Source organism: Lolium rigidum, chromosome 3 (genome assembly GCF_022539505.1).
Source record: "Lolium rigidum isolate FL_2022 chromosome 3, APGP_CSIRO_Lrig_0.1, whole genome shotgun sequence".
In the NCBI taxonomy this organism is placed as follows: domain Eukaryota; kingdom Viridiplantae; phylum Streptophyta; class Magnoliopsida; order Poales; family Poaceae; genus Lolium; species Lolium rigidum.
This window is the reverse complement of record NC_061510.1, coordinates 219,729,390-219,746,791: the sequence shown is the minus strand read 5'-3', so window position 1 is coordinate 219,746,791 and position 17,402 is coordinate 219,729,390. Positions and strand designations below refer to the sequence as shown.

Sequence of the window (17,402 nt, the reverse complement as noted above, 5' to 3'; positions counted from 1 at the left end):
AGTTTGTATTATTCGTAGTATAGATGTAGGAGACCTTGATGAAACCGAATCCAACTAATGTTTGTACAAGTCCCTGTGCCTGTATACTTATCGCCTATATAGTTACAGCGGAGCTATGCCAATCGAGGATAGTCCTACTAGGTTCCATAAGGACGGTAACAATAACAATGGGGGTAGCCTCAAACCTGCCTTCCGTCCGTAACCTCTTCAGCCGCGGCAACACCACGTCAGCCATCGTCGCACCGCCGGCCGTGTCCGGGTCACACGTCGTCAAGATCGACGGCTACTCCCGCACAAAGGGGCTCGGCAACGGCGTATTAATCAAGTCCGAGACGTTCGAGGTCGGAGGCCATGGCTGGTGTCTATGGTACTACCCCGACGGTCAGGCCTCAGATAGCGCCGATTATATATCTATTTATCTGGGTCTCCACCACAGCAACGCCAACAAAGTCAGAGCAGAATTCATGTTGAGTTTGCTTGACCAAGATAGCCAACCAGTGCCATCGCACAGCAGATGCAGCAGCCAGATACGCATCTTCTCCAACAAAGAAACTGCTGCATGGGGCTTCCATCAGTTCATCGAACGGAAAGTCTTGGAGAAATCACTTTGCCTAAGAGATGATGTTTTCAGAATCAGGTGCGAGGTCACCGTGATGAAGGAGATTGTCACTGAGCCTATCCCCCCGCCTTTGGTCGTGCCACCATCCAACATGCACCACCATCTTGGCCAGCTACTCTTGGCCGGCGAGGCCACTGATGTTACTTTGGAGGTCGGTGCCAAGACATTCCCTGCACACAGGTGCATTCTTGCGGCCCGGTCTTCAGTCTTCAAGGCGGAGCTTCTTGGTCCGATGAAGGAGAACATCGCATCCCATGTACAGATCGATGACATGGATGTCAATGTGTTCAAGGTTCTTCTACACTTCATCTACACCGACTCCCTGCCCGAGCTGGACGAGGACGACACCGCAGCCATGTGTCAGCATCTGCTTGTAGCGGCAGACAGGTACAACTTGGAGAGACTAAAGCTCATCTGCGAGGAGAAGCTGTGCAACAACATATGCAAGAGAACGGCTGCGACTACATTGACGCTGGCTGAGCAGCATGGGTGCGACGCCCTCAAGAAGGAGTGCTTCAAGTTCCTCACTTCTCCAGGCAACTTGAAGGCAGTCATGGCATCTGACGGCTATCAGCACCTGAGAAGCAGCTGCCCCTCTGTTATAGAGGAGCTGCTTGCCAAGCTTGCTCCCTGAACTCTTCCGGTGGGAAGCCAAAATCCAGAGATTTATGTAAATATTTCTGGTATTTTTTATTTTTTAGAAGTGACTATGCAAAATCCGGAGAAGTGACTATGCAACTATACATTTATTTAGAATCCGTGTGTCAATTACCACAGTAAGTCTAGGAACAAGGTTCTGTTTTTGAAGCTGTGAGATACTTTTGTTTATTCTTTCTCAAAAAAATTTAAGCTGACAATACAATCTAGTTTAACTGGGAACTGGAATTTTGGATTTTTAGAACACGCTGGTGTTCCAGTATCCCAGCATTTTGAGGATATAGGATATGTGCCGTTTTTAGTTGCTATACATTGCTTGTTTTTAGTTGTTACATTGCTTTACCCAAAATGATTTGGGTGAAAACAGTATCTCCTTGGCTGACTATCCTTCTGCAGTTACAATCAGTGGAAAACCAGAAAACATCCAGTTGATCCATTTGGTCGCAAAGCCTTTGCATTTCAGAATTTCCAGAATAACTCATGCTGTGCTTTGTCAATATAAAGCTACATATTTTGGGCTTGTGATAAGAGATGTAAGTCTATCCTATACAATCCTTCAATCATTCAATCGTCCTGGAATTCATGGGCAAATTGATTTGTCCTAACTTGGTTATAATACTTTGCAGTCAATTTGCCAACAAATTTTGTAACTAGTTTCAGAGTGACGTAAAAAATGTGATATTGGCCTGAGTCATCTGCTGTTACATGACATTCTTAGGGTGAAAAATGATAGTACTACCAGTATGCTCTCTCCTTTCTTGTTAACTTGAGAACGGTTAGCATTTTGTCATAGATGCAAGCCAATGTAACATGATATGGAGCTAAAATGCATTGCAAAAACCAAGAAGTTCCCCTAGAACGATGTAATTTCATGACTTTTATATTCACAAATACCATCAATTTACAGCCTTCCAGTGACACTATCACCAGAAAATGAAAGCATGTCGCAACAGCGCAGAGGCACAGATAAACCAAGAGGAAAAAGCTTCCCCTGCCGGCCATTTTAAAGAAAACTAAAAAAGAATGTTTGTATGCACCGTTCCGACATATCGAGGATTCCAGTATCCCTAAATAGAGCATGTTGCTGATTCAATACTTATAGGGTCTATTTACAGAGTATTTGCAGGACCAGATACCTGTATTTTCAGGTTATCTTACCAGACGTTAATCCAAGACACTGACTCCACCGTGAGGTCTAAGTCGTCTCGTTGAACTCCATTTTCTGCAGAGGATCACGGCAAAGAAAAGATCAATGAGATTCAGTACACCGAAAACATACTGTCAAGCAACAGCAATGAAATTGATAGCGATGACAGCAATATACATTTAACAGAAGTTTTTACTACATCAAATCCAAGATGACAAACCCAGCTTACTAAGCCACAAAAGTTGCTGACAATCCTCCAACCCGAAGAGGTTTAAAAGTCATTGTATCAATGTTATAAGTATAAACAAGGCCTACAGGAAGATCTCGCACACCCAAAAGGCATTGGGTTAAGAGGATATCAATGAACTGAGGAGTCTCAGACTATCAGTTGCCATGCTTTCAGGCATTTCGATGCAGGGGGAGATTAATAACATATCTAATAACAAGGAAGAATAATCTCAAAGCTTTATTGGCAGTGGCAATATGGCATTTCCCGCAACCAATGTTACAGTGATATAGCTGCTTTAGCTTCCAGGTGTAAATCTGTAATCAGGACAGTATAGCCCTAAGGTCCTTTCAGCGTCAACTAAATATTTTTGGTGAATGGTGAAAAATAAACTACATTTATATAGTAGGTTAATTTTATGAAATTGTATATCATATCATGTGTTGAAATTTTTTAAAAGGGTTACCACATGTGTGTGCAGATATGGCAGTGCTTGTGCTGGAGCTGAAAGTAACAAACAAGTAAAAATGTTGCAATGCAATAAGTTGCATGATGCAACCACCCTATTTAAGCACACAATACATCACCTAAAATAATTAAATTGCAATCATGCTTCCTGCAACGTCTAAACCGTTCCAACACAAATTTTGACTAAAATCTCATAGTAGAACAAAGTATAGCACCACCAATGTTGAGGAAATCGTTTATTAGTAACTGCTCCGTCAGCTGGAGATTAGCGACTAACAAGCGAATCGTCCGATTAATCAGTTAATCAGCGAACCAGCTACCTATCCAGTAGCGACTAAATGGCCTAATCACTAGATCGGGCGGGTTTTTTTATACTGAGCGCCACGCTAAAACGGTACTAATAAATCAAGTTCCACACTTTTGAACAACATGCAGCGAACAAGCAAATGCTGCATCGCAATCATTGTATAACGTTATTAAAGTCCTGCCCTATTGAAACACAAAAATACAGAATCTAAGATCAGTAAAATACAAAACATGTAACAACCTACACTGTTCCAAAGTAAATACAGACTACTGATTTCAGGTAAAACAAAGTGTAAAGCATATGGGAATCGTACTAACAAATCATGGGGATAAAGCGGTAAATCAGGTTACCTTTCCACAAACTGGGCATGCCTCACTTCTTTCCATCCACTCATAAATACAGCCAAGATGGAAATGATGTGAGCACTGCATTACTATCCTAGGATTCTCTGAAGTATAATCTGCAAATTAGATACGTAATGGTCTATCAGATTATTTGATATGAGAGTACATTTCCACGTAACATGATATAACATAAATTTCTGAAAGTCTTGAGAATCTGTTCATTATCCCTCATGTTTTCACAAGGCATGTATGGAATGTAAATACAGTAAGATTTTAGTTGCCCAAGAAATAAAATTAGTGCAACATAAGATAAACATGGAAAAGGTAAAGTGTTCTATTGTCATTTTAGTTGTGCAATAAACATAACTAATACTTATTATTTCACAGATGTGCTACTTCCACTCTTGCTTAACAGTCTGGAACTAATTAGTTGTGCAAAATTTAGTGCAGACATCTTCCTAATAGGCTAATTTTACTAAAAATAACTGGTGAACATTACCTTCAAGACATGTTGGGCAGACATCTTCATCTTCAGCAGACGGAGAAAAGTAGGTATAGTAATTTCCAGATTCCTTTCGGGACAGCTTATCCCCGTAAGTGGAGCTGCCTCTTTTCATTTTTGTGTCATAATTTGTTTTACTTGGCTTGTCTACTGAACTCATAGTTTCCATTTCCTCGTCGAAATCAGCTCTGAGTGGTTCTGATTCTTCTGGTGAATGGCTTGAAGCATCATGCCTTGACGCAAACCAGTCGCGCAGAGGAGGGGAGAATCTAGGATCATCATATGGCAGTGGTCTTGGAGGTGAACGATAAGTATCGAACGAACTTTCAGATGAATCAATAGGGGTGGCTTCTATAGCTTGTGAAACTGCGTGGACCGTTCCAACTCGGAATAAAACAGTGTACTGCGAAAAAATGAGATAAACGATGAAATGATTTTATACCTGTATAAGATCTTCTTTTTTTTTTGTTGAAGTCAGTAAGAGAGATAAGAAAAATAACTTGAGCAGGCAGGTGAACAAGAAACAGTTTGTAGCATGTTTTTTTGTTTGGAGTCGCCACAAAAGGCCAGTTACCGTAGAGAAGTGTGGGTTAAATATAGACAAGGCGACAGTAGTGAATTAGATAGTTTCTTGTTGGCCCGTTCTACTAGAGTATATAATATCTTGCCCAGGACTTGAGGTAATCCAACAGAAGATGACATTGTTAGCATCGAATCAGTATAACTATACCATATTCAAATGGTAAACCATTTTTGCATGTACCAAATCATACCACGCCGGTTCTTGCTTAACAGAGAACATAAAGATGTGTAGTTCACCCGCAAGAAAATAAAGGTGATCAATTAGAAATCAGCCATACAAGCTAATCTTTGTCAGACCAACCCTAAGGCAATCAAGAAACAGGGACTGAAACTTACAGCATTGATGAGCTGCTGGGTAAAACACCTGAGACACATGCAGTTCCTAAACGCACCGGAAGCCTGGTTGCCATGGTGGTCCGAGTAATCGGCCTGCAAACACGAGCAGAAAGCACCCATGACCCCCCACCAAAGCTTTGCCTGAAAAGACCTCCTGGCGCCAAGACAGGGGCAGCCAACAGCCGCCGACAGGTTACCAACTCCTCAAAGGTAGGAGCAGAGCCTGTTTCTTGGCTACTCCGGGGGCAGGGCTCCTCGAAACGATGCCTATCAACGGAGGCAAATCAGACCGTGCCAGAGAAATCAACCGTATTATTACTGAGAAATATTCTGTCCAATCGGATAATTGAACTGGGCTCTGGCAGAATTATGTTTTTTTGCCGGAAAGAAGATGGTAGTACTAGGAGTAGCATTAGTCCAGGGTACCTTGGATAGGGTAGTCCTGTGGGCAGGGTGTGGTCGACTTGGTACCGATGGATATCGGAGAAGAGATGACCGGCAGAATTCGATTGTCCGGGGCGAGCCGATAATCGGAGCAAGCTAGGGATTCTTTGCCGCCGATGGAAGGAATCGCATCCGGTCGGCGCTTGAGGCGCGTGAAGAGGAGGGATCGGGGGAGGAGGGAGGGGGTTCTTGGCTCGGAGGTGGCAGGAGGGCGGGGTTTCGGCGAGGCGGGGAGAGGGAGAGGGGGCGAAGGGGATTGAGGGGGAGGGGAGAGACTTTTCTGGAACAGAATCGAAGGGGAAGGGGGAGGTGGGGGTAGCGACGGAGGTCGGGGATGGCACGCGTCCCTCCGGAGGTGGGGGATGATCTCGCCTCGCGTCACCAGCTGCGCTGAGCAAACGTAAAGCTTTCCGCGGCAAGATATACCCATCGCAAACTTGGTAAAGAATGTGATATGCAATCACACATTAAGACACATGCTAATTTTAAATCGTGTTAATAAGGCAGCCGGTGGAATATTCAGGAAGACGTTTAATAGGGACAAATTCTTCAGGTATGTACAATTGTAATGAATACATGTCTTCTCTTAGCACCCCCACGTGGTTTAAATGGGAATGGATTTCAACCTCCTTGCATCAAGGAGGACAAAAACAACCATAGGGTTAATTGGTCCAGGATAGATCTCTTCACCGACGCCATCAAAGATTGGATGGTTAGAGAAATTCCTCGCACGAGAGTGCAGTTTACTTGGACCAATAAACAGTTAAATCCTCTTCGGTGTGTGTCAGATAGGGTCATCATCTCTCATGTGTTAGAGGCGTCCTTTCCTCTTTATTCTGTGAGTGCTGGGTTCTGACCACCCCCTACCCACTTATCCTAGACAACAATCGCTTCTTCTTTGAAACCGGGTGGTTTGAAGTAGAAGGTATTAAAGAGATGTTGTTGTCCTAGTGGCATCGGCTCGCGGCGAGGGTTGTGGTGGAGACATGTCTGAATGGTGGTGGTCTACGAGCGTGGGCCTACGAATCTTCGGGGGTGGAGTCGCAACATTGGCAAGGAGCAGGGGACCTACAAACAGATGTTGTTGTCCAAAATTAAGGAGTTGGATGAGGAGCCGGATTCGGTTGGTATTGAGGAAGAGGGATGGGCCTTCCGCTACTACCTTAAGGACCAACTTCTCAACTTGTATCGTCTTGAGAGTGCTGGAGATAGAGAGGGAGAGTGCGCTGGTCTTTGCAAGGGGATGCAAATTCGGCGTACTTACGTGCCATGGCCAACGACATACATCGAAAATGCTACATTTCCAGCCTGTTTACAGATACGGGGCCTGTATATGACAAGTTATTGGTCCAAAAACACATCTACTCCTTCTACAAAGACCTCTGGGCTCCAACGCTCCTAGGATATGTGGCCTTGCGCCTGATGAGCAGGGAGCCCACGCGCGAGTCACACCGGAGGAAAACCTCAACCTTGCTCTCACTTTTTCCAAACTTGAGTTGGAGTCCATTATCAAAGACATGAAAACTCACACTGCACCGGGACCTGATGGGTTCTCTATATATTTCTTTCAGAAGTGTTGGCCACTAGTAAAACATGGGGTTTTACACATCCTTAATGACTTCATCATGGGCCTGATTTCGTTAAACTAAATTTCAGCGTCCTCTCGCTCATCCCCAAGGTGCCCAGACCTGACAGGATCTCCCAATTTAAACATATCACACTAATCAGCGTCACCTTCAAAATCCTCTCCGAAGCCTTTGACACAAAGTTAGACCCAATTGTGCATAGGATCATCGACCGGAACCAACCGGCTGTTATCAAAGGACGGTTCATCTTTAATGGGGTGTTAGCACTCCAGGAAATCATTCACGAGCTAAAATCAAGAAGCTAGCATCTTGCTCTCGACTTCGAAAAAACGTGCAATCGTGTTAATTGGGACTTTCTGACAGTGCATCGAATCTCACGGCTGGTGTCTGGGGGTCAAACGGCAATATCCATAAGTAGGGAGGTTGGCCCTTTCTTCCGGAGCAAACATTGGGTGCATCAAGGGAATCCGCTATCCCCATTGTTGTTCAACTTCATCGCGGAAGCGATCTCGATCTTATGTTCCGATTGTGATGCGGGCCACATTCTAGGCGTGGTGTCGCATCTCTTCCCTGGCGGGATCTCACGTATTTAGTACACAGATAACACCTTGATCCTCATGCAATACAACGAAAACCACATTGCTAACCTAAAGTCCCTCCTGGTGTGCTTCGAGGACATGTCGGGGCTCAAAATTTACTACCATAAAAAGTGAAGTCGTTGTTATGGGTCAGCCACCTGATGTCCAGCAATAGGTTGTTTTTTTTCGATAAAGGATGCTTTATTACTTTTGGAAGCAATTACATCCAGCCTCTGCATAACCAGGATGCACACAGCCGTTCAAGTGTCTGGAATCAAAGTATATATAAAAAACTAGGCGAAATACATATCGAAGCGATGAATCATATAACGCCTAAGATGAGGGTGGCGCCGCAATCCGTAGACTATGCCTGCCACCCATGTAGGGAAAAAGTATCCCTCGCCGTAGCCTCCAACCGTGTACAGACCTCCGTAAATAGGTCTCGGTTCTCCATCCGCTGAAGAGGTAACCACGAACGGAGAATACCTGTACATCTGTAGATGACCTGCAACAAAGAACAATTTTTATCATTAAAAATCTTGTCATTTCTACTTAACTGTAAACTGGGTGTGTATCCTTTTGTTTACGGGGGCTCCCTATCTCTGATCGGAAGCAAATTGTTGACCAATGGTTGTTCCTTATCCGTAATTTGGGTGTTAAGGTGGAGACTTGGTTGGGGAGATTCATGTCATCGGCCTCAATCGGGTGGACGGTTGATAATCTCAACCTCTTGTCTTGCTAACTTGCCCATGTTTTCTATGGGCACGATTCCTCCTCCAAGACATTCATGCGAAATTTGGCTCATCGCTAAAATGTAAATATCAATTAGTTAACTAGCCGGCAGTGTGCCGACCTCGTGAGGCCGGAGGTCTGGGAATTATCAACTCTAAGAAGATGAATAGCTCACTAATGTTGAAATAGGTCTGGAATCTATAACAGGATGATGACTCCATTTTGCATAGCTCTTGCGCGCCAAATACACCATTGCCTCCGACATTTTCTCAGGTTCTGGCCACGGGGATCCCCATTTTGGAAAAGTTCACGCAAGATCAAGCACTTCTTCAAGTTAGGAGCTAAGCACGAGGTGCGCAATGGGCAGCGCACCCAGTTCTGATATGACTGGTGAACCAGCATGACTCCATTAAACCCAGGGATTGACAAGGTTTCGTGGGCTTTGGGTCCTTCTATGTTTATTCTGTCGGATCTATGTATGACAAGCTCTCTCAAGGAGCTTCGGTTGCCCATTTCAGGGAGATTTGGGCAGCAAAGCTCCCCCTCAAAACCTGAATTTTCAATTGGCAGCTTGCGCTGGATCATTTTCCGTCCAGTGTTCTAATTGCCTCTCATCATAGCCCAGCCAACGGCCAATATGTGATGTGCGGTGTTGCTGAAACTACCAATCACATCATGTTTACCTGCTCGCCAGATAGATTTATGTGGAGCATTGTCCACTGGTTGCTTGGGTGCAGATGGTTACCTTTGCCTAGTTTTTCGCCATTGTTTCCGGTTTTTTGGGCCAACCTCGGAGGCTTTTTTGGACGCTTTTTGCAGCTCAAAACTGTCTGCAATAAACATAATTTTGAATTATGCTTCAAAAAAAACATACTTTTGAATCTAAGGTGCTTGTAAATATATGATTCGTTTGCGGTTGCAAAGTCCAACATCAAAAGCACAAGACAGGGCAAGCCTCTCAGCGCGGGCAAACAAGCTAAACATGTTGCACGCAGATATCTAGGCAAATGAAGCTTAGATTTGTTTTATCTTGTTGTCCGGCCTGTTAGGCGAAGGCCGATCCCACTTCATGTATCTTCTATGTTTCAGTCCATCGCTAGCTAGTTCGTACTTTGGCTAAGCTAGTTGTATACTGCAGCATGTATGGAATCTATTAAACCTGAGGACTTTACTAGTTTAAAGTCGGGCACTTGCTGCCTATCACGCCTGGGCATGGGCAGCCCGACCCGACAAACCCGAGCCTGGGCCTGGAAATGTTGACCGATAGCCGGGCAGGGCCTAGGTACCCTGAAAATTGCGTTTAACAAAGCGACCCGACCCGATGGGATTTCTGGGTATTTGTCCGGGCCTAGCCGGGCTCATTCCTGTTTTCCAAAGTTGGGCGTTTCTCTGTCCGGCCTAACACATGGCCAGGTATAGTGCCTATTGTCTAAAAATAAGTATGGTACAATGCATTATCTCTTAGTGGCATCCTGATATGTCTCAAACGTATCTATAATTTTTTATGTTCCATGCTACTTTTATGATGATACTCACATGTTTTATACACATTATATGTCATTATTATGCATTTTTCGGCACTAACCTATTGACGAGATGCCGAAGAGTCAGTTGCTGTTTTCTGCTGTTTTTGGTTTCAGAAATCCTACAAAGGAAATATTCTCGGAATTGGACGAAATCAACACCCAGGGTCTTATTTTTGCACGAAGCTTCCAGAAGACCGAGAGCCACGATACGGAAAACCTTCCAGAGACGCCACCGCCGCCAATCCCATCTCGGGGGATTCAGGAGATCGCCTCCGGCACCCTGCCGGAGAGGGGAATCATCTCCCGGAGGTCTCTTCATCACCATGATCGCCTCCGGATCGATGTGTGAGTAGTTCACCCCTGGACTATGGGTCCATAGCAGTAGCTAGATGGTTGTCTTCTCCTCATTGTGCTATCATGTTAGATCTTGTGAGCTGCCTATCATGATCAAGATCATCTATCTCGTAATGCTACATGTTGTGTTTGTTGGGATCCGATGAATATTGAAAACTATGTCAAGTTGATTATCAATCTATCATATATGTTGTTTATGTTCTTGCATGCTCTCCGTTGCTAGTAGAGGCTCTGGGCAAGTTGATACTTGTAACTCCAGGAGGGAGTATTTATGCTCGATAGTGGGTTCATGCCTCCATTGAATCTGGGAGTGACAAAGCAACCTCTAAGGTTGTGGATGTGCTCGTTGCCACTAGGGATAAAACATCAATGCTTTGTATAAGGATATTTGTGTTGATTACATTACGCACCATACTTAATGCAATTGTCCGTTGTTGCAACTTAATACCGGAAGGGTTCGGATGATAACCTCGAAGGTGGACTTTTTAGGCATAGATGCATGCTCGGATAGCGGTCTATGTACTTTGTCGTAATGCCCCGATTAAATCTCATAGTACTCATCATGATATATGTATGTGCATTGGTATGCCTTCTTTATTTGTCAATTGCCCAACCGTAATTTGTTCACCCAACATGCTATTTATCTTATGGGAGAGACACCACTAGTGAACTGTGGACCCCGGTCCATTCTTTACATCTGAAATACAATCTACTGCAATACTTGTTCTTTACTGTTCTTCGCAAACAACCATCATTATCCACATTATACGTTTAATCCTTTGTTTACAGCAAGCCGGTGAGATTGACAACCTCACTGTTAAGTTGGGGCAAAGTATTGTGATTGTGTTGTGCAGGTTCCACGTTGGCGCCGGAATCCCTGGTGTTGCGCCGCACTACACTCCGTCACCAACAACCTTCACGTGGCCCTTGACTCCTACTCGGTTCGATAACCTTGGTTTCTTACCGAGGGAAAACTTGTTGTTGTACGCATCACACCTTCCTCTTGGGGTTCCCAACGGACGTGTGTCAAATACACGCCGAGCAAGATATTTTCCGGCGCCGTTGCCGGGGAGATCAAGACACGCTGCAAGGGGAGTCTCCCACATCCAATCTCTTTACTTTGTTTTTGTCTTGCTTTGTTTTACTTTATTTACTGCTTTGTTTGCTCTCTATATCAAAAACACAAAAAAAATAGTTGCTAGTTTTACTTTATTTACTGTCTTGTTCTCCATATTAAAAACACACAAAAATTAGTTACTTGCATTTATTTTATTTTGTTATCATGGCTAGTCCTGCGCTTGTTACTCCGTCACGCGAGGAATTGATTTTTACTTTTAAACAAGGGAGTGAGGAGAGTTTTGAAGAAGCTTGGTCTAGAATTTTGGATTGTTATGGTAAAACTGAACCTAGAATGACTCTAAGTTTGCTTCTTAGTAATTTTTATTTTGGGCTTATTGTTCGCTATAGATATGCTTTGGATGCTCTAGTGGGAGGAGATTTCCTTCACTGCGATGGGGATCAAGCTTTTAATGCCATAAAGAAATTGGTTACATCATCTAGCTCAGCTAGTAATTTCGATTCATCTCTTGCTAGTATTTATGATAGATTAAACACACTTGAAATAAATATATCTTGTCTAAAAGAAGGGTACAACCAGATTCGTGAATATTATGATTATGTTCCAGTAAACTTTAAACCTTCAATGTGGGTCCCTACTATTAAAGTTACTATTTGTGGTGAAATTTTGTATGCCCGTTGTGATATTATGTCTGAGTTTTGCCTTATTCCTAAAAGTATCTATGAATCTTTGACACTATGGGAACTTAATGAAGGTGGAGAAGAAATAACTCTTACTGATAATTCTATCATAATTCCTGAGGGGATAGCTGAAGGTGTGTTCACAACCTTTCTTGGAAGAACGGTATCCACTGATTACCTCGTTATTGAATGTGTAGGGACAGGACAAATCACACTTGGAAGATCCCTGCTGAAACTCTTGGGAGCAACCATAGATGTGGGAAAAGGCACTCTAAATTTTACATCTACACCTGGATGCGGTCAAGTATTTCCTAGACCAAATAGTAAGAATAAGATTAAAAAGGATAGGCGCAACGCCCCTGGTAAGAATGCTAATGCTTCGTCTCTTGATAATACTTGATTCACACTTTCTGCGCCTAGCTGAAAGGCGTTAAAGAAAAGCGCTTATGGGAGACAACCCATTATTTTACTTCTGCACTTTTATTTTATATTTGAGTCTTGGAAGTTGTTACTACTGTAGCAACCTCTCCTTATCTTTATTTTATTGCATTGTTGTGCCAAGTAAAGTCTTTGATAGTAAAGTCAATACTAGATTTGGATTACTGCGCAGGAACAGATTTCTTGCTGTCACGAAATTGAGCCGCCCCTGCTGTAGAAAATTTATAAAAATCTGCCAATTTACGTGCGTGATCCTCAGATATGTACGCAACTTTCATTAAATTTGGGAATTTTCATCTGAGCAAGTCTGGTGCCTCTAAAATATTCGTCTTTACGGACTGTTCTGTTTTGACAGATTCTGCCTTTTATTTCGCATTGCCTGTTTTGCTATGTTTGATGGATTTATTTGCTCCATTAACTTTCAGCAGCTTTGTGCATGTCCAGAAGTGTTAAGAATTATTATTTCACCTCTGAATATATGAATTTTCAATTATGCACTAACCCTCTAATGAGATTGTTTTGAGTTTGGTGTGGAGGAAGTTTTCAAGGGTCAAGAGAGGAGGATGATACAATATGATCAAGAAGAGTGAAAACTCTAAGCTTGGGGATGCCCCCGTGGTTCATCCCTGCATATTTTAAGAAGACTCAAGCATCTAAGCTTGGGGGTGCCCAAGGCATCCCTTCTTCATCGACAACTTATCAGGTCACCTCTAGTGAAACTATATTTTTATTCCGTCACATCTTATGTGCTTTACTTGGAGCGTCTGTTTGTTTTTATTTTTGTTTTGTTTGAATAAATTCGGATCCTAGCATTCTTTGTTTGGGAGAGAGACACGCTCCGCTGTTTCGTATGAACACATATGTTCTTAGCTTTATTCTTAATGTTCATTGCGAAGGTTGAACTACTTCGTTCATTGTTATATGGTTGGAAACGGAAAATGCCGCATGTGGTAAATTGTATAATGTCTTGAATAATTTGATACTTGGCAATTGTTGTGCTCATATAGATCATGTTTAAGCTCTTGCATCATGTACTTTGCACCTATTAATGAAGAACTACATAGAGCTTGTTAAAATTTGGTTTGCATGATTGGTCTCTAGAGTCTAGATATTTTCTCGGTTAAGGTGTTTGAACAACAAGGAGACGATGTAAAGTCTTATAATACTTACAATATGTTCATATGTGAGTCTTGCTGCACCGTTTTATACTTGAGTTTGCTTCAAACAACCTTGCTAGCCTAGCCTTGTATTGAGAGGAATTCTTCTCGTGCATCCAAATCTTTGAGCCAAAAACTATGACATTTGTGTCCACCATACCTACCTACTACATGGTATTTCTCTGCCATTCCAAAGTAAATTACTTGAGTGCTACCTTTAAAATTCTATCCTTTGTCTTTGCAATATATAGCTCATGGGAAAATAGCCTTAAAAACTATTATGGTGAAGAGTATGTACTTATGTATCTTATTTCTTAATAAGTTGCTTGTTGAGCGGTAACCATGTTTTTTGGGGACGCCATCAACTTTTTACCTTTGTTGAATATCATGTGAGTTGCTATGCATGTTCGTCTTGTTTGAAGTAAGGGCAATTTTCATGATCAAATGGTTTGAGTATGCATATTGTTAGAGAAGAACATTGGGCCGCTGATACGTCTCAAACGTATCTATAATTTCTTATGTTCCATGCTACTTTTATGATGATACTCACATGTTTTATACACATTATATGTCATTATTATGCATTTTCCGGCACTAACCTATTGACGAGATGCCGAAGAGCCAGTTGCTGTTTTCTGCTGTTTTTGGTTTCAGAAATCCTAGTAAGGAAATATTCTCGGAATTGGACGAAATCAACGCCCAGGGGCCTATTTTTCCACGAAGATTCCAGAAGTCCGAGGGAGAGACAAAGTGGGGCCACTGGGCGCCGACACAGTAAGGCGGCGCGGCCAAGGGGGGGCCCGCGCCGCCCTACTGTGTGGCCCCCCTATCAGGCCTCCTGACCTGCCCTTCCGCCTACTTAAAGCCTTCGTCGCGAAACCCCCAGTACCGAGAGCCACGATACGGAAAACCTTCCAGAGACGCCACCGCCGCCAATCCCATCTCGGGGGATTCAGGAGATCACCTCCGGCACCCTGCCGGAGAGGGGAATCATCTCCCGGAGGTCTCTTCATCGCCATGATCGCCTCCGGATCGATGTGTGAGTAGTTCACCCCCGGACTATGGGTCCATAGCAGTAGCTAGATGGTTGTCTTCTCCTCATTGTGCTATCATGTTAGATCTTGTGAGCTGCCTATCATGATCGGGATCATCTATTTGTAATCCTTCATGTTGTGTTTGTTGGGATCCGATGAATATTGAATACTATGTCAAGTTGATTATCAATCTATCATATATGTTATTTATGTTCTTGCATGCTCTCCGTTGCTAGTAGAGGCTCCGGCCAAGTTGATACTTGTGACTCCAAGAGGGAGTATTTATGCTCGATAGTGGGTTCATGCCTCCATTAAATCTGGGACGAGTGACGGAAAGTTCTAAGGTTGTGGATGTGTCGTTTCCACTAGGGATAAAACATCGATGCTTTGTCTAAGGATATTTGTGTTGATTACATTACGCACCATACTTAATGCAATTGTCTCGTTGTTTACAACTTAATACCGGAGGGGGTTCGGATGATAACCTCGAAGGTGGACTTTTTAGGCATAGATGCATGCTCGGATAGCGGTCTATGTACTTTGTCGTAATGCCCCGATTAAATCTCATAGTACTCATCATGATATATGTATGTGCATTGTTATGCCTTCTTTATTTGTCAATTGCCCAACCGTAATTTGTTCACCCAACATCTGCTATCTTATGGGAGAGACACCGCTAGTGAACTCGTGGACCCCGGTCCTATTCTTTACATCCGAAATACAATCTACCGCAATTGTTCTTTACTTGTTCTTCGCAAACAACCATCATCTTCCACACTATACATCTAATCCTTTGTTTACAGACAAGCCGGTGAGATTGACAACCTCACTCGTTACGTTGGGGAAAAGTTCTGTGATTGTGTTGTGCAGGTTCCACGTTGGCGCCGGAATCCCTGGTGTTGCGCCGCACTACACTCCGCCACCAACAACCTTCAACGTGCTTCTTGGCTCCTACTGGTTCGATAACTTTGGTTTCTTACTGAGGGAAAACTTGCTGCTGTGCACATCACACCTTCCTCTTGGGGTTCCCAACGGACGTGTCATCTACGCGCATCAAGACTGTTTTCTGGCGCCGTTGCCGGGGAGATCAAGACACGCTGCAAGGGGAGTCTTCCACTTCCAATCTCTTTACTTTGTTTTTATCTTGCTTTACTTTATTTACTGCTTTGTTTGCTGCATTATATCAAAACACAAAAAAATTAGTCGCTACTTTTACTTTATTTACTGTCTTGCTCTCCATATTAAAAACACAAAAAAATTAGTTACTTGCATTTTACTTTTGTTATCATGTCTAGCTCTGCACCTGTTACTTCTTCACCTGAGGAATTGATACGTCCAAAACGTATCTACTTTCCCGAACACTTTTGCTATTGTTTTGCCTCTAATTTGTGTATTTTGGATGCAACTAACACGGACTAACGCTGTTTTCAGCAGAACTGTTCGGTGTCTCTTTTTTGTGCGGAAATCCAACTTTCGGGAAAAACCTCGGAATTTATGCGGAAGATCCTATTTTCCCAGAATACTTACGGAGCCAGAAGGGCGAGCCAGGTGGGGGCCCGAGGGCCCCACACACTAGGACGGCGCGGCCCAGGAGGGGCCCGCGCGGCCCTAGTGTGTGGCGGCCTCGGTCGGCCCCCGACGCCCTCCTTCGGACTACTTATTGCCTTCGACCTAAAAACGCACGGGGTGAAGTCGAAGTCGCCAGAAACCCTCCAGAACGCCGCCACATCGCGAAACTCCATCTCGGGAGCCAGAAGTCTCCGTTCTGGCACTCCACCGGGACGGGGAATTGGAGGAGATCATCACCACCACCATCACCGACGCCTCTTCATCAACCAGCCATGTTTCCCCCATCCATGTGTGAGTAATTCCCCCGCTGTAGGCTGAAGGGGATGGTAGGGATTGGATGAGATTGGTCATGTAATAGTATAAGATTGTTAGGGCATAGTGCCTAGTGTACGTAATTGGTACTTTGATGATATTGTTGCAACTTGTTATGCTTAATGCTTGTCACTAGGGCCCGAGTGCCATGATCTCAGATCTGAACATGTTATTATTTCATCATGATATTCATTGTTTATGGTCTTACCTGCAAGTTGTATACACATGTCGCTGTCCGGAACCAATGGCCCCGAAGTGACAGAAATCGGGACAACCGGAGGGGATGGTAGTGATGTGAGGATCACATGTGTTCACGGAGTGTTAACGCTTTGCTCCGGTACTCTATTAAAAGGAGTACCTTAATATCCAAAAGATTCCCTTGAGGCCCGGCTGCCACCGGCTGGTAGGACAAAAGATGTTGTGCAAGTTTCTCATTGCGAGCACGTACGACTATAATTGGAACACATGCCTATTGATTGCTTTGTACTTAGACACCGTTTTATTATTATCTGCAAATGCCCTGCTTTGATTGTTACATGAGTTTCTCTCATCCATGCAAAGCCCGTTATCCGTCCCCGTGCCTACAGTATTTTAATCCTACTGTTTACTATAATCACTACTGTCGTCTCTCGTTACTCTGCTGTCGTTATTTCACTATCGCTATCGCTATAAACTGCATTACTCGATAAACTCTTGCGAGCAAGTATGTTTCCAGGTGCAGCTGAG

At 43.6% G+C, this 17,402-nt stretch overlaps 2 protein-coding genes across 2 annotated transcripts; one reads left to right on the top strand and one right to left on the bottom strand.

Annotated features, from left to right (window-relative positions):
* The first annotated feature begins 167 nt into the window (after positions 1-167).
* LOC124696082 (BTB/POZ and MATH domain-containing protein 2-like) lies at positions 168-1,253 on the top strand. The gene has a single exon (XM_047228863.1). The coding sequence runs from the start codon at positions 168-170 to the stop codon at positions 1,251-1,253; it is 1,086 nt and encodes a 361-aa protein (XP_047084819.1).
* An 877-nt stretch (positions 1,254-2,130) lies between these two features.
* On the bottom strand, positions 2,131-5,977 carry LOC124703020 (E3 ubiquitin-protein ligase At3g02290-like). The gene is made up of 5 exons (XM_047235224.1): positions 5,615-5,977; positions 5,189-5,455; positions 4,268-4,673; positions 3,775-3,884; positions 2,131-2,498 (listed from the first exon to the last, which is right to left on the bottom strand). Exons 2-5 carry the CDS (start codon positions 5,306-5,308, stop codon positions 2,472-2,474), a joined length of 663 nt encoding a protein of 220 aa, XP_047091180.1. The 5' UTR covers positions 5,309-5,455; positions 5,615-5,977; the 3' UTR covers positions 2,131-2,471.
* Between the last annotated feature and the right edge of the window lie 11,425 nt (positions 5,978-17,402).

Coding starts and splice junctions, on each gene's coding strand:
- LOC124696082 (XM_047228863.1), top strand. CDS start 168: ATGGGGGTAGCCTCAAACCTGCCTTCCGTCCGTAACCTCTTCAGCCGC.
- LOC124703020 (XM_047235224.1), bottom strand. CDS start 5,308: ATGGGTGCTTTCTGCTCGTGTTTGCAGGCCGATTACTCGGACCACCAT. Junction 4,674..5,188: donor CCCAGCAGCTCATCAATGCT/GTAAGTTTCAGT, acceptor ATTTTTTCGCAG/TACACTGTTTTATTCCGAGT. Junction 2,499..3,774: donor CATGCCCAGTTTGTGGAAAG/GTAACCTGATTT, acceptor GATCCTCTGCAG/AAAATGGAGTTCAACGAGAC.